Source organism: Crocodylus porosus, unplaced genomic scaffold (assembly GCF_001723895.1).
Source record: "Crocodylus porosus isolate Cpor-Errol unplaced genomic scaffold, CroPor_comp1, whole genome shotgun sequence".
Classification (NCBI taxonomy): Eukaryota; Metazoa; Chordata; order Crocodylia; family Crocodylidae; genus Crocodylus; species Crocodylus porosus.
In genome coordinates this window covers 22,402,354-22,419,265 of record NW_017728949.1, presented here as the reverse complement: position 1 = coordinate 22,419,265, position 16,912 = coordinate 22,402,354, and the positions used below count along the sequence as shown (strand labels likewise).

At 36.4% G+C, this 16,912-nt stretch overlaps 1 protein-coding gene and 1 long non-coding RNA gene across 10 annotated transcripts in view; one reads left to right on the top strand and one right to left on the bottom strand.

Annotated features, from left to right (window-relative positions):
- The window catches only part of LOC109322766, a 12,105-nt gene extending 7,516 nt beyond the window's left edge, over positions 1 to 4,589 (top strand). Inside the window, exons 2-3 of one of the 2 annotated variants that reach the window (XR_002104480.1) lie at positions 3,100 to 3,177; positions 4,447 to 4,589. This is a non-coding gene — a long non-coding RNA (uncharacterized LOC109322766). Of the gene's footprint in view, positions 1 to 3,099; positions 3,178 to 3,746; positions 4,061 to 4,446 lie in introns of those variants that run through there. The other variant, XR_002104481.1, reaches the window with a different exon arrangement.
- SATB2 (SATB homeobox 2) overlaps positions 1 to 16,906 on the bottom strand; it is a 168,131-nt gene extending 151,225 nt beyond the window's left edge. For 4 of the 8 annotated variants that reach the window (XR_002104479.1, XM_019553941.1, XM_019553945.1 and 1 more), the window contains exons 1-2: positions 16,793 to 16,877; positions 16,231 to 16,458 (exon numbers count right to left, since the gene is read on the bottom strand). Coding sequence is in view for 6 of the 8 variants with exons in the window: in XM_019553941.1 (XP_019409486.1) it covers positions 16,231 to 16,399 (169 nt within the window). In the remaining 2 variants the exon portion in view is untranslated. Of the gene's footprint in view, positions 1 to 15,347; positions 15,371 to 15,893; positions 16,064 to 16,230; positions 16,459 to 16,623; positions 16,763 to 16,792 lie in introns of those variants that run through there. The other 4 variants (XM_019553944.1, XM_019553943.1, XM_019553939.1 and 1 more) reach the window with 4 other exon arrangements.
- Positions 16,907 to 16,912: the final 6 nt, after the last annotated feature.

Below are 16,912 nucleotides of genomic sequence, written 5' to 3'. Positions count from 1 at the left end.
CACACACACACACACACACACAGGTAATCTCCCTCACAGACGGACAAAGCTAACATCTATGATTAGATGTTCAAAAGCAGGGCATTTCTTGAAACGTAATAGACTACAGAAAACCCAACATCACAGGCTTTGCCTAGTAGAGGGTCTAAACAAAGGCCATTCTGTAGAACAAGTCTTTCCCAAACACATAGGGCAAAAGAACACAATTCTGTTGACTTCAGTGTAACCATGACTGAGTTTGAGTCAGTGTGTGACTATATTCCCACTCCCCCACCCCAAGTCTAGGGGACAGACAGTACAGTATCAAGTCTACAGAGAGGCCTATGATTTAAAATGGAAAAGTGAGCATTACGAAGTTTATGTAATATCCCACTTCTAACAGGAGACAACTTGAATTACAGAGGAGACTAAATCCTGCATGCCTTCTACATGCAAAATGTCCAATATTTTCACATGAGTTTTGGTGCAGAAGTGCTTGTAACAAAAGATATCGTCTTAACTGATTCGTAACTGAAAAAGACCTCAGGGGAATCTACAAGATAAAGACTGTACATATAACAAAAGTATCGTTTCCTGTTACCATCCTCAACTGAAATTATCAAAACTGAAAGAGATTTTACTTGAATTCACTTTTCATCACGCATGTTTTTTCCCCTTTGAGGGAACAACTTAATTAAGTGTGAACAGGGAAGAAAAAAATCACTGGGTTCTTTTGTTTGTCACTTTCACTTTCTTCATCTCACACATTAGGATAAAACTGAATTTGTTTATATAATTATTATTCAGCTCTCCTATCTTTTCTTTTAAACTAATAACAACTTAGGAACTATAAATAAGTAACCACACAAGAAAAGGGAGTGGATCCTCACAAGGTTCCACTGCCTAACACAATAGATTACAGCTCTAGAAACATCTCACATTTAATATTTGGGGGGGGAAGGGGCTTTTTCATGCTCCCTGAACTTCAGCTTCAGAACAAATGCATCATTTCCACAATAATATTGTGCAACACCAACAAGCAAGATGAAGCTCAGCACAAAACTCACAGTGGCATAAGGAGATTGTATAACAATTAACACAGATAGAAATCTCACACAATTATTCATATTCAGGAAAGCTTTGTATTCAGGTGCAACTAACTGAACAAATTTATAATTATGAGAACACCTACTATGTTCTAAATAGCTTTTTAAAGTGGAGAGTAAGCCCTGAGTATTTGAAAAGACAGTTTACTATTCTTAACACCACTTTTATCAAAATCGTTGCATAGCTAGCTGGGGGTCATATGAGAGATCATATGCAGAAAATCTAGAGTTCAGTTTAAGATTTAAAAATCCAGATAACTAATAACAAATTGAATAGCTGCAAAGATACCATTTCTAAAATGCAACACACACATTGCTATTCATGCTTAAAAATGCTCAGTCTCAACAAACAGTTTCTAGGTTAAGGCCATATCGGTATGGCAAAGCAGAAGAGCAGACTAGACAGAGCTCAAACACTTCAGCAGGTATTAGCTGTCTTCAAAGCCTCACTTTCAAGCTATCCATACATCTTAAACGAGAATTACGTTTGACAGAATATAAAGCTGTTGGCAGTTAACTTGTTTACAACAAATGCTTGGTTTGGGTAAATTTACGGTGTTTCAGTCTTTTAAATATCAAACAAACCTACACCAGTCCCATTATGAGGCAGAGAATTCTTTCACTGTAAATCTTTTTACTGAGGGCCTCAGGAATTAATTCACAGCTTGTTTTCCACTAACCACTTGGAACTACATGGAAAGAGCTAAACATCCATTGACACGTTAGACTTCAATGCATTAAAATTAAAGACTGTATCAAGACCATCATGTCACAATCCTAGCTAAATAAAAATTATCTCTTTGTAGACAATAAATAAACACTATGTTCGCCTATAATTCTCCACCTTTTTGGATTACTGGCAACACTTCTCATGATTTAAACACCTAATCTTTAGGTGTTTGGTTTATAAACCAAAAAAATTGCTTCAGATTGAAATTTGACAGAAAAGATCTTATCCTGCACATAATTTTGAATCAAAATTAGCAAAAAATATATATATAAACATTTAGTAATTTTAGATAGTAGCAGCCTCACTTTTTTGGAGGTTTTGAGGGGAAAACTAGGCATGGTACCTTTCACCATCTGCTAAATTATTTTTTCTGGCTCTAAATATTCAATAATCCCTGCCCACAAGATGCTTCATTATATATTGCTTTTTAGTCAATGGTAAATGCAAACCAACAGGACATTATTTATGTCTTACAACAGCTTCCAATCCTTTCTGTAGCTTCAAGTCTCTTACCATCACCACCCTCTCTGCTCTCTAGAAATTTTAGCCTTTGGCTTGACAAGTGAATTTCCCCCACCTCAGCGATTTTAGTCAAAGATTCTTAAGTGAAACACAGCTTACTGTTCCCCATTAACAACAGAATAACACTTATAACATGATTTGATAATAAATGAGCTTTCCATAAGATTTAGCAAAATATTATTTAGAAGATATGGTTAGATTAACTGGAAACAAAAACAAAGATGTACAAAAGGCAGTATCTTTAACATTCCCATCCACCTCTGCCAGGCAACTAGAGCTCATGCGAGCGGAGACAACATTCCCTATGCCTAATAAAAATATCAGCTGCTCCCAAAAAATTAGGTACAACTAGCTTATGTAGGCATGAGAATTCAGTCTGAACTCACAGGTTGTCATCTTGCCTAGATTTAAACAGGCTTCTCTCTTCTGTACAGTTTTTAACATGGAATTCTGTACATTTTCCATGCTATCAACCATTTAGCTCATGAGAAGCTGCCATGGCCTTGTTACAGAGGGAAGGAGGGTAAGTAGGCTGAGCTAGATAATATAGCAGTCTATCCCAAAATATTATAATTAGATTCCCAGCTCTCCACGAAATTGCTTACATGTTGGGCAAGCCATTTAAATAAATGTTGACTCATTTTCCCCATCTGAATAGTGAGGGTGACAATACATACCTCAAAGTGGTATAAATTAAGTTCCAAGGAAGACTTGGATGGAAAACTGTGTGTATGCACAAACTATCACCACTCTTTTTTCTAGCCTAAAGCCTTCTCATCCCACGAAAAAGCACATACAGAAGATACTGATGTCAATGGATGTCCCGTGCACAAATCTAAGGTAATATGTGGCCTCACAAAATGCATATGAAAAAGCACATCCAAATCCATTATAGCTACATTCCTAAAACAATAACTTATTTCGTTGTTCTTTTTTAAAAAATATCCTACAGCACAATTCAAATACGATCTAATGGAAAATATACAATTTCACTTAAAATAGCAAAGAACTCTTTTTTGGGATTAAATTACTGTTTTTTATTTTTTAAAGTATCTTAACCTATTACATTTCTATAATTTTAATATTCAGGTCTTCTAACTTAAAAACAATGGGGAAGATTGGGGGGGTGTTTAATTATGTAACAAAAATTGCCTTTGGGGCTTAGATTTTCTATGCCAAGTTGCACTCAGAATAAATTTTAATGACTGTGTTTTAAAGTCCTGAAAACTGGAACCACTAATAGGTCCTTAACTTCGGTGGTGCTAGCAGATGCCACCGAATTATGTAATTTTTAAAGTTAAACCCTTCTTCTAGTAGAAGCATTTTAATGAGGCTTCTATTAACTAGTCTCATGGTAATGGAATAACTACCCTGGAATGTAACAGCAATGCCTTCTTATTTGGTTTTAGCTCTTCTCCGAAAATAAAAATCTAAACCCCATGCTGAGACATGTTCTGGAATCTGCATTAAAACACATTGGTAAATTCTCATTTTGATTCTCATTTCTCTGAGATTCATACCTATGGCAAAACAAGGCAAGAGGGGAAATGGAAAGAAGTATCACCCCTTCCTCATGCTACTGAAGAAGCTGAAAAACTGAAGAAACTGCTAGAGTTAAGTGGGCACATCCAAATCCAGCTCCAAGATGTAGCAGCAAGAAAAGGAAAGACTGATTTGTTATCCTTGTGTTCACAGCACTTTCTATAATGTCACTTAGGTTATGCCTGCCCCACAAAACTACTCAGTTCTGAACTTGAGTGTCAATAATGGATGCAGCTGAACTGCTAGATGTAGAATTTAGCAGACGGCATAGACAAGGCCAACCATGTTCAATACTGCATCAAAATAAACATGACTAAACTCAGGCCAAACACAATCACTAAAGCAGCCCTGAACACAGTTTGACATCGCCTGTACTTTTAGCAGTGGTTGAACTGCTTACAATAGCTGAAATCCTTTCATAGTATAGAGACAGATGGGGACTTTCAAGCAACAGTACAGGGTGAACAGGAATGGAAGAGAAAATCAACAACCTAACCCTAAAAGGTATTTACTGATTTATTTCCCTAGCACGGCATACTGACCTACTCCATTTGTCCTCCCTTTCAGCAAACTAGCTGACAGAAAGTCTCCATAGGACTACATGGTCCCAAGCATTTGAAAGAGTATGAATCAACCTGACAGTTAGGTGCATCGACACGTGCACTTTAATGCACAGTAGCTTATTTTGCTGCGCATTAAAGTGTCATGTAAAAAACTGTGCTATTACGCAAATGCACAGTAAAATGGGCTACTGAGCATTAAGCATCACTTAAAAACCATGTTTCAGGAATACAGGTTATAGCCATATTGGTCTACAGGCAAAAGGAATCAGAATTTGTGGCAAATATCTATAGAGAGAGATATAAAGACATACAGCAAAATAAAAAAAATTAAACAAAAAAAATCAACAAACAGACTTTTTAAAAACAAATTTGCAAACATCTAGTTGATCTAATAAAAGATATCAACCTGTGCCACAAGTTATGATTCCTCTTGCATGCAGACCAACATACGGCTACAACCTGTGTTCCTGAAACTTGGAAGATACTGAATTTTAGCCTTTTTTTTAATGAAAACTTCATAATTTTACAAGAAGGAAGCAAATTCACCACCTTGGAGCAACCTGAAAGTTGACACCCTGGTTCCTGCCTATTGTTCCAGTTCAATCTGCATGTTCACAGAGCTCAATGTACGTCAACACAAGAGAATCTCCTGCCCAGGAGAGCATCCATCACACCACCTTTTGTGAAATATGAGTATCATAACCAAAAGAAAACATAATTCAATATCCTGCTTAACACTGGACAACATTTAGGCAAATAAACTGTTCTAACTTTTATCTGAGACTAATTGCACAAAATGAACTATTCCATCCAGGAGATCTTACGACACTTTCAGCTCCCCCATAAAATATGAATTTTCATTTCCACCTACGAGAAAGTTTACAGTCTTTGCATTCTCCTATGCCTGAAGAAGAGTGAGTGCGCTCAAAAGCTTGCAAATAAAGAAACATTTTGGCAAATATCTAGTTGGTCTAATAAAAGATATTAATGTCTGCCATGAGTTCTGATTCCTTAAAAACCATGTGCATTCACTAGTGCACATTAAGGCAGCCAAATGCACATTTGCTTAGTACCTCACCTTAGAAGTACTAAATTTAATGTGCATTAGGAAAACTTCCTTTTCCAGCTTGTCCCTCATACACAGTGCAGAGAGCTTTTGATTTGTATTCATATGATTGCACTTTTCTGGAGGGCAGCAGAAAAGAGGAAAGTGCAGCTATCTGAAGACAAGGAAGCCACAGGCACCATGGCCCAACTGAACATGTCACCCTCCTTAGTTAATGCTTATTTCCAGGAGCTAGCACTTCACATTTACCGTGCAGTTTTTAACACCCATCACCTCTTACCAAACAGGCTACAAAGGAGAGGATCTACATTTAATGGGTACTACAGCTTCTCAAAGTAAAGATATACCCTTCCAGAAGGGAAAAGAAATTGCTGAGGGAGCCTTACAATATGCTGGTTCATTTGTAAAAGTAATTCCTCCATGCCTTCTGGTCTCTCCTGTATGGATTACTGCCACATGGGCTACCCTCTACCCTCAAGAATCACACGCCTGAACTAGTGCAAAACACATACTCTCTTAGAGCAGTTAACTGTAAAGACAGAGGACTACAACCCTTCTGCAAAGTCTGCACTGGCTCCCAATTTACTCAAGCAGAAGGCACGATAGTTACACATCTTACATAAAGAGCATGAGCTTTTGTGAATTCAACCTCACTTCAGATTAACACAGATAGCTACCTCTCCTAGTTTACTTCAAAATGCAACTCCATTTTTTTTATTTAAAAAGATGCATGGTATACAACCAGTGCCAACACTCCCAAAGAGATGCTCTCTCAACATTCCTCAGTAGCAGAAGTGTTTTTTTCTGCTATGGGTACTTCAGTTTACATACAGAAAATGAGAGAGCAAGGTCCTCACAATTACAGGGCCCTTAATTCTGGAACTGGCTCCTTCTTCTGATGCAACAAAGCCCAAGGTTGTCAATTTCCATGGTCCAACTCAAAGCCCTCCTGTTCACTAAAGCTTTAGTCAAAAGCTAATGATGGTTAGATGATTTAACATAGTATAAATGCTAGTATAGGTTTATCCAATGACGGTTTTAAGTGGTTTTGTTGTTTCTAAGGTAAGTAAACCCAACAGCTTTGTGAGGGATGAGTTTCTGTAACATATGAAAAGGTTCATTCAGAGATATAGTATAGAAGCTCTGTTTTGTTTTCGAAGGAATAGAATACTCTTCCTAAATACACACCCCTCACTCAGAATATCCCATTAGTTTACGTGGTTGACAGATATGATGGCTGTCTCATATAATGCTAATTAACAAAAGGAAAAATCAAACAGGTGACAGAAAAAAAATATGTCCGCTATTAAACCAAACATGTCTACAGAGATAATGCCTCTCTAGAGATGTAACATCTTGGAAGTATCCTGTTACTAAGCTTGTGTCCATATCTGCCCTTGAGAAAGTCAAATATCTTCTATCACACAGACTTCAGCTAACATACAAGATGAAGTAAGCTTTAAAAACACAAAGCAAAAAACCCAACAGAAAAGCACTTCTGTTACTCTGCATTTTCTCTAAGACTAAAAATTGGTAGAGTGTATGACAGGTCCACCTCATTTTTCTTAATGATGTTTTTATTATTCTTTCACTCAATTAAAACAGAAATGGATATTGCATCTTCTGACTGTATAATTGTTATTGTAATCTGTTTTCGATCACTGCTTGGGAAATGGGTCCAAAACAACATAAACTATCCACAGCCTCAGAATACAAGTCATTTTCTTTTACTACAATATTTAGAGAGACATCTATCATGCTGCTATGCTAGTATGTTTGTATTATGGCAAAAAGTTATTTGTAAGTTACGAAGAGACATTATGAAAAAGCACCTTTTACTCCAAAGTAATCCAGAACTCATAATTTATAACTCTGTTGCTTAATAACCATTCAAAATATCAAGCTTAAAATTATGGACATCTACTTTAATATATAAATAACAAAAATGCATGTAAACTGAAGTATGCACAAAATATGAATTTATATGACGTGGGATAAATAGTCTGGTTGCTGTTTCAAAAGTGAAATGCTTCATTTTCAAAGCATGTCCATCACCAATATTTATGCTAGAAACACTCTCCATAAATTTACATTATTAGAATCCATGGTATTTTATTTAAGTTTTTCCACTTATTTGAACCTCTAGTCCAAAGGAAAACAAAATGACACTTGTAAGACCGCATAGCTCTAACTGAAATGAACAAAATGTCGGTGATACTCAGTTAATATGAAGTAATATATTTGATCTTAAACAAGATGCAAGTATAAGTAAATCATCTTGAAAAAGAAGGTAACCTTCCACCTAAAGCCCAATAAAAAGCAGGTTTTAATATGAAGAAATCCTACTGATAGTCCTGAACAGATTCAGCACTGTTCAAAAGGTTTACAGTCAACAGAAATTCTCTTCGTATCTCTATGTATCTTTGAAAAAATAAAGGAGCACTTTTAAGGGACAGACAATAGTATTACATTCTGTAACTAACCGGTATATGGCTGACATACGAAATAACGTTTCATAAAAACTGTACCCTGACAGTCCTCTCCATTATGCTCCCTTCTTTCTTTTCTAGTTTGGTTGGCATTTCTGCAGGTATATTATTCTATTATTCTCACTATGTATTATTTTGTGTACAATACTCCACCCGTAGAATAGAAAAAGGTGGTGGTTTAACACCAGTTAAGGCAAGATGACTAAAAAGGTACTACCTGTTATCAACATAAATCCCACAGCTGCTTTTCTCCCTTTTCATTTACTCCCTGTCCCCATGGTAATTGCATACAATCTATTCAAGCTATGATAGTACCATTTCTCTTAGCATTATTGCACATGTAACAGCTACTAATAATTTAGAAATGTAACCTTATGTCAAATAAACCTTTAGGGCAGACATGCTATCCTTCCACTTGCATTCAAATTAAAAAAATAATCTCTATTGTTCAAGCTCTGTTTATTTTTTAAAACTGATGCGACTTAGTCCTCCATCAAATTTCACATTTGTTCAACATATCAGAAGGAAGTATTAATAACAAAAGTCTTTGCCACATTTTAGTCTGTATAATTGTTCTATTGGACATCGGCACAATGAAAACTTTCTATATTTTAATTGAATAATTTAGTTTTAGAATAGGTTTAATTAGTTTAGTCTTTAAAAGAGATCATTTGAACTTTTACTGATGGTCTAAATGAGTTAGTCACTTATAAACCATATTCCATATAAAATATAGTGCTCAAATCTGAAGGAAATGGGAGTCTAAATATTTGACTAATTCCTCCTGTTACTAATATACAGTTACTAAACATGAAAAGTAAAGTACCCACAAAATGTCTGCTTCAAATATTTGGTATTTACTAGAGGTTGCATTGGTCCTAACAAACTTTTTAAAAATAAATCAATGCTGTAAGAACTCATTTCAAAACTGCAATAGTGTCAACAGGATTGCCATTTAATAGCAGAGAACTTTTTTTAAAATGCACTAAAACACTAAGCATGTTGTGGGTGCCTGGAAAAACCAAAAACAAGCAGGCTAACATTAGCCATTTTATAATTGAGAAGGAAATGTAGTTTCTGCATTTTGTACCACTAATCAATTTAAACGCATTTTTATGGAACACAACAAAAGATTTTTTAGCCGATTAGCATACAGACACAAACACCAAGCCTAAATACAGAGGGCAATTTTTTTACCATGGCTAGAGGCTGTAAAATATATTTTTTCCGAGGCCAACAAATCCTCAACTGGCTTTTGTCAGTTGCGGCTTTAGTTCCTGCGCCAGCTTCACTTTTAGCGCAGGATTTTCATGTGGATATATGCATCTGTTTTAGTACAGTTGATACAGTAGGAACCAATTAACATCAGATTGGTTCATCATTTCTCTCTGAAAAACTAGGCATTTTTAACACATTCTGCTATTTTCAAAGCTTCTATTTTGTGCTGCCAAAGGAAAACACCTCATTTGATAGCTGCACAAAGAGCCTAAATCCATTCCTGGTTAAGAGCTGAGCTATTCTATGATGTACTGAACACTTTCAACTCCTGTCAGTTACAGAGGGGCTTATCATTAGTGACTTTCAGAATTAGGCCTTTACATTTGAAATGCAACAACTGTTACCAGCAGGCAGAAAGATTCCTGCAAGACTTGACACAACCAAAAAAAAAGATCCTATCTAAGTGTGTTATGAATTGAAAGATATTAATTAAAAAGTTATAAAGTTGTCAAGTTTGCCATTTATGTAGACGGAAAGCTTTCCTTCTTTTAACTATTTTCAGTTATTCCAGAAGGCATCCTATTTCAAGAAGAAAGAAAATATATATTCAACCATTCTAATATTTCACTGTTACATTGAAATTTTAAAATCTGCTTGGTCAAGGTGCGTTTGTCATTTAAAAAAAAAAAACATGACTACTTTGTGAATAAAAAAATTAAGATTTCTCAGAACAGGTCACATAGTAATTTTATGAACATGAGCTGCAGAATTGGAGTAAATTACAAAATTAATATCAGAAATGCCAATTTATATGTCCATGTACTATGTTTCTTTTCAATATTATATATACAAGCTTTTGATAAAACCCATCTCTACGTGTTCCATATGATCACTGTCTCCCTTTCACCCCTGCAAATGGCATTAAAGTGAATGTGTTATTGTACTTTCATAACTTCGTAAAACACATTTACACTATAACTCTAGTAGTCCACATTGCCAAAATTAAGTGTGTTCAAGTTAATTAAAATGCTAGGCAGTGTTATCTGGAAGTCTGGGGAAGAGACTAAAAGTATAAAGCATGATATCTGCCTGTTCACAGAAAGATTGCCACTACTTCATTCCAAATTAAACCAGCTTTCCCTCTGCTTCTAAATATTCATAAATTATTTTACACAACACAATTTCAATAGGAATACTAAAGCCATCTAAAGTAAACAGGGAAAGAATTTTTTTTATCCTCACCTACACTTGTTTATCCATAACAATAAAGTTAAATACAGTTTTTCCTTTTTCATATGATGTCTGAATTCTTCATCTAAATTTTGGTTGTGAAAATATAGCTATTTAATTTCCTATACCCCAAATTCTCTAACTGCAGCTTTTAGTATAAATATACCATCCTTCCATGTCTATCAAATCAATTCTAGAGGGTGGATGATCCATCAATTCACAGAAACAGCACTTATCAAAAATAAAATGTCCTGTAAATAATTTATGGTAAATCTGTTCTGCCCTATCTATTGATAGTAAATAGAGTCAGCACCTTGTTTATAAAAGAAAAAGAAGAATGAATATTTAATTTCTCAAAGATGCTGGTGTCTTTTCCTTTCTAAAGTTCATGATGTCTTTGTATAACAGCATCTAGTAATTTACTGCGGGGTGGGGGGGGAGGATGCCTATAGCTACTGCTGAACAGTTGTGGTGAAAAAAAAAATCTTATTACAGCTAATCTTGAAGTCTCAAATGCATAATGGTCAGTGGCTTTATGCAGATGCAACTTAGAGTTCCAAAATTACTCTAAACATCAAATTATGCCTAGGTCACCAAATGGGTGGATACCCTATATTCTGTTTAATGTGTATGTTCAATTGCATATATATTTTAACCAACTATATCTTTATTTTAATAACAGACCAAGAATTGAAAACACATAGGGAAGGGCTATTTTTCTACCTCAGCAAAAATACGATGATACAGTGGATGACCCCAAAGTGTGACTGTTAAGTTTATACTATGCAAAAAATATACACTATGCTCAGAAAAGAAAGAATTACATTTTTCAGGGAGGGAAAAAAAAGAAACTAACTTTTAACCACCAATCTGACATGACAAAAGAAAAAAAAAAAATCAGCATCTTATTTCCTTCCCCTACTCTTCAAATCAGGTTAAGGTTTTGTTTTTGCTATGTGCTAGTAACATATAAAACCCGCAAATTTACTTTTTCTTTTAATTGAATAACAAGTAAAATAACATTTTCTAACAGTTCTGCAAACCTGCCTCCCACATAAAATGCATCACAATGTACCGTCAATTCCCAGTGTAATACAGCTTTCTATCATAACTTCGATACTCAGATATGCTCAGTCCTTTCAGGTACTAAAACGTGCTTTTTAAATAGCACAAAGATATTACTAATCTAGACTGTTTCCTATACAGACAATTAGATTGAACTAACTAAGGTTAGATAACATTGAGCTCAAACGGATAGTCAATAATTAAGAATACAGTAGTAAATTTGATCCATCTCTCAGTCCTTGGTATAACAGCAGGGCCTCCCCAGAAGAGTAAGGTTTTTATAGCTTTAAAAGAGATACAAGGTACCAAAGAATAACTCAGGTAGTCTTGTAAAACTAGATGCAAAACACTAATTTTGACAGACAGCACTTAACCATAAGACTGGTATTTTTGTCTGTTGTGGGAGATTTTTAAAAAAAGATTTCAGGGATGTACCCAAGATCTTTGCCAAATGTTAAAATATTAATTTTTAAAATCTCAGAACAACCCAAAGCATAAAATTATCAGCACGGCTCAAAGGAGCACACTATGTATAAAAGATTGTTTAATACCTGTAGCTTTGTATAAAAGTGTTTAAACCATACTAATAGGTTAAAGTACTGCTCACCTAATTTAGTTAGAGTTGTCTGAAAGTTCTCTCTTCCATGCATATTTTATAAATTAAAATAAATTGCATGTTTTAACACTTAACTTTAAACACGAGAGAATAATTTGTTGTCACTAAAGCGACTTCAAAATAATTTAAGAAGCAAATTTTATACAATTATGTCCTGCCTAAAAAGTGATTGTATTACTTAACATGATTTTGGTTCCATAGTTTAGTTTACGGCAGTGAAGCATTAAGTAGCACTTTTAGAATATTAATAGTTGCACTCAGATTCTTCGGGCACTTGATTTCCATGCTCTTAAAAATACATATAGATGCATACATTTCTATTTACAAAGAAACAAGATCAACAAGTTTTAATCAAGAATTCTGTAATATGAATTTCCTAGTCATTAATCATCTTTCCCCCCCCCAAAATCCTTATTGAGTGAATTACTAACTGAGAGAAGACGTCAGTTCTAGTAAGTGAATGTTACTCAACAGGGATATAAAGCTATCAACACTGCAGTACTCTTGCTTGCTCTAAACTCTCTCTGAGGCATCATGTTTTTTAAAGAGATATTAGCCTTTTTTCCCAGGGACTTTCTCTAAAACCTGCCATTCACGATCATCTGAGTGCCTGTATCACATACATAATCTCAAACAAACTGCTTAGATCACTACTGAAACATTTTAGAAATACCTGCACTAGCCAGAGCAAAACTTAACTGGACTAACACACTGGGCTGAAGCTAACTACCTTGTAAAAAGTACAGAAACTTTTAAGTTCCCTAATAAAAATCAACCCAGTTTCTCACTTCTGAATTAAGTACATACAGCTAAACAAAAAAGTAAGGAGGCCAAATTTCAGTTTAGAGCACTTATTTGCAGGACAGAAGCTCCATTTAATATTTTCTCACCTAAAAATCCAGGAAAAAATGGAAACACCTATGCATGTCAGGATTTCTTTCTTTCTCCCAGAAATCATTTTAAAATGAATACTAAGATTATAAAATGTGGGACTGATGACCTCTGGTAACATCATCGCTTCAGATATTTTAAATTATATTTCTCCATTTTCAAAGACAGCACACAGGAATATATATCCATGAGAGGGATCAAAAAGATAAATTAGCAGTAAAAAATACATTATAACATTTACTTATTTGAGCCTAATAAGGAAAAGATAACAGTAGAAATTGTTATTTTCTAGTATCTACTGTTGGTTTCAAATTTTAACAAAAATGAAATTAAATGAAAAAATTGTAATAAATTGCCTCTAATTGAGGAAAATCTTTAAAATATTTTTTCTATTGGAAAAGACTATATTTTTTTCCCAAAAACACTTATTTAAACCTACAAAATATAATCTATAAACTATGAACATGTCAGCCAAAGTTTCTGAAGTCTTTTAACTGCATTGCACCTTCCAACAGTTTCCTTTTACAGAAGTATCTTCATTTATGTCCAGCATTAGAAAAGTATTTTTATTAATAGTTACATGAAGAGAAGTTTGTTACTAGTATCCAATTTCCTCACATACTAAAAATATTAAGTCACCTGTAAATGCTTTGAGTTAAGTATCACAGTAAAGTGACAAAATTACTACCATTTCAGTGTGTATTTTGATGCCATGTGAACTTCTAAAAACAGATCTGTCTGCCTTCAAAAGATATTACCTTTAATTTGCATGACCAAGTAACATGTTCACAAGCATCATATCTTAATAAGAAAATAGGTAACAAGTATCTGGGAAAAGGCTATAGTACTTTACCCTGAAAGATTTTCCACCTTAAAAAAAATAAAAATCAATCTTGAACTGTGCCATCATCTTATAAAAAATACTTTAACTAATTTAGCATTGAGCATTATAGATCCATGATCAGTATTTAGACAAAAAAAAATTCTGTTCTTGCTTTCAATATGGAAAAGATATAATGAACAAAATAAACTCTGAACAGCCTAAACCTGATTCAAGCGAGCTGCCTAAAAACATAAAAAGGGAGGGGGGATACTACATTTTAGTTCCCCATACATTTTTACATTAACACTCCAGCCTACATCTAGATTATAATAAAGCAGATAGTAGTAAATGAACTTAAAAGTTTGCCTTCAGAAATGAAAGTATTCATGTTAGCTGAGGGAAATGCTCCGTACTTCAACAGGCCAGATTTGATCCGAGTACCATTTTAAATCACAAAACCTTGTAAACGTCCTTTGGCAAATCAGTCACAATTATAAAGCAACATTTATATTCTAAAATGTTTCAAGTCATCCTTTTTCAAAGGGTATTTAATGGATTTCCAAGACAAGAGACCTTGGAGTTTCAAATTCTAATCCTTCTTTTATAAAGTAGCTGTAATACTCTAGTTTTCTGAAAGGCTTCCAGAGCTATAAAACTGTCTTTCTACGTTGGGGGGGGAGGGGGGAGGGGGAAAATTGTTAACTGACTCCCACAATTAGCCAATTAATTATTTCTCCATGAACTCCTAACAGAAAGAACAGTAAGTCTTTTAACTGCAAAGCTGTTTCTTCTTTTCAACACATTAAAGAATACAAACTAATATGAGGTTTTTTTTAAAAAGGGATGAATCCATCAAAAGCACAAGAAACTGATGAACTTTCTTACCCTCCATTAAGTAAATATACAGATTACAAAGATTGGACAAATACAAACTGCAGCCTGTCAGCAAACTTCAGCAATTAGAAAGACTATTGAGCAAAGGATATTTAAAACAAGCATCTAAGGGTAAAACTGCTAAATAAACCTCACATAGTATAGTTATATGAGGACAATATCAAAGTGTCTCTTAATCCTCCCTCACCATATCCCATTCTATTTTGAACAATAACCATAACATCACCAACAGAATCTGTGAACACATTTATGCATCAGTTACTACCTTTTTACACATAAAGCTGTCCACAGCCTGCCCCATAATGTTTTTCTCAGATGCCCAGATCTGCTGAAAAATGTCAAATTTGTATTTTCCAAATGCAATCAAGAAACTCTGTTAATCAAGAAAGCATATGAGTTAAGAAGAAAAAAGCAGGATAAAAGTCACTAGAGAGTTTAGCTAAGTAGTTTGTTGAAAAATACAGCCGCTTGCATCACTGAAGTGTGCCATAAACACAAATTAAACAACCAGAAGAGAGCAACACCACAATGAAACGTAAAGCATTGTAGAGAACAGTTGTGCCAATGTTCCAAAAATCAGTCTAACATTTTTTTTAAAGAACTAAATCCTAACCTTGCATTTATGTTTTCTCGTTTCCTCTTCAAAAAAGTGAACTACTTCAAGATTGAATAACTATTCACAGAAGTTCTCTAAAAATGACTTGAGGCGTACAAGGAATACCGGCAACAGCACCATAGCAATTTCTTCCCCTTCTGAGAATCCATTCATAAAACTGTAAATGTATATACTGCCATTTATAAAAGTCACCAATGAAATCAACTGTATGCTAACTCTATCTAAGTTTCCTGGATGCTTATTTTTGCTCATAATTATTTCCTGATATATAAACTGGACTACAGAAGGCAGAATAAAAAAAGGCTTCTAAAAACAAGCCTGTTCAAGAACACCCGTTATAATGTGATCTCCCACTTTCAGTCTCTCTCTACCTTCAAGTGTTGAACGAATTTTTATTCAGGAGGCTTGGACCATTTGGGCCCAACCCTGTTGCCATGCATTGGGTCAGCAGTGGGGCTAGAATCAGGCCTTTCCTCACCTGGGACTACAGGGGCCTTCTAATAATTATTTGGTTAGGAACAAGACACAAGAGGAAATCCTTACGTGTACCTTTTCACACCAGAGTCGAGTGTAACAGCTAAAAGCTTTCCAGGAAAAGTTAAAAACCGTTTGCTCGCTGTGACATAAGCTTGCCAAACACCTCAGCTCCGAGTGGCAAAATGCCCAAATAATGCCACCCTCTGGGTAAGCCACTGCGCTTTCTCATAGGAAAGGAGGCTGCTGGCTCCTGATGAGGGGCATGGGGGGGCACTGACAATCTGCAACCTACTTCCTGTAATCCTACACCAAGCCAGAAAGCTTCGCCGTGAACCCTGACACCCTCCTCCTCAGAACCGGACTGCAGCCTGTCTTGCAGACAGTAGTAGTGCGGGATGGTTACCTCCCACCGACTTGCTCACAGAGCCGTTGGGTCTCCCCCGGGTCCCCATGGGGCTGCCATTCTGCTCCAGCCGGGCCACCTTTACGGGGGGAGGCCCCCTGACATCGGGGCTGGCTCTGCCTCTGTCCGGGCTGTCCCTCAGGCAGGGGCTTTCGCTTCTCCTTTCCATGCTGCTTTGGCTGGGAGACAAAGTTCCCACGGGCAGGTCGCAATAAAAGGAGCAAGGACCTAGAGAGAGAGAGAGAGAGAGAGAGAGAGAGAGAGAGAGAGAGAGAGAGAGAGAGGCAGAGAGAGAGCAACGCACACTTCAGAGGGGGCAGCGGCGGCGGGCGAAGCCCCCCTCCCAGGCTGCCGGCACCCAGGAGAGCGGTCCCCGTCCCCCGGCGCCCTCACCCCATCGGCGGCTTGAGGGGGCCAGGGCAGGTGGAAGAGGGTCCCGCAGGGCAGGCAGGGACGGGACAGGCAGGAGGCAGCATCCGCTCCGGGACACTTTCGCCAGCGCCCCGAGGGCCGGCGGCGCAAGCCCCGCGGAGGGGAGCGGGAGCCCCGCCGCGATACTTACTGCTCACAGCCGGCGTGTAAGCGGGCTGCGCGGGGCTCTGGCCATGGAGAAGCAGTAGCGAATCCAGGGTGGAAAGTTTTCCTCTGCCTCCTCCGACGCTCCCGGTCGCTCGCGCTCCCC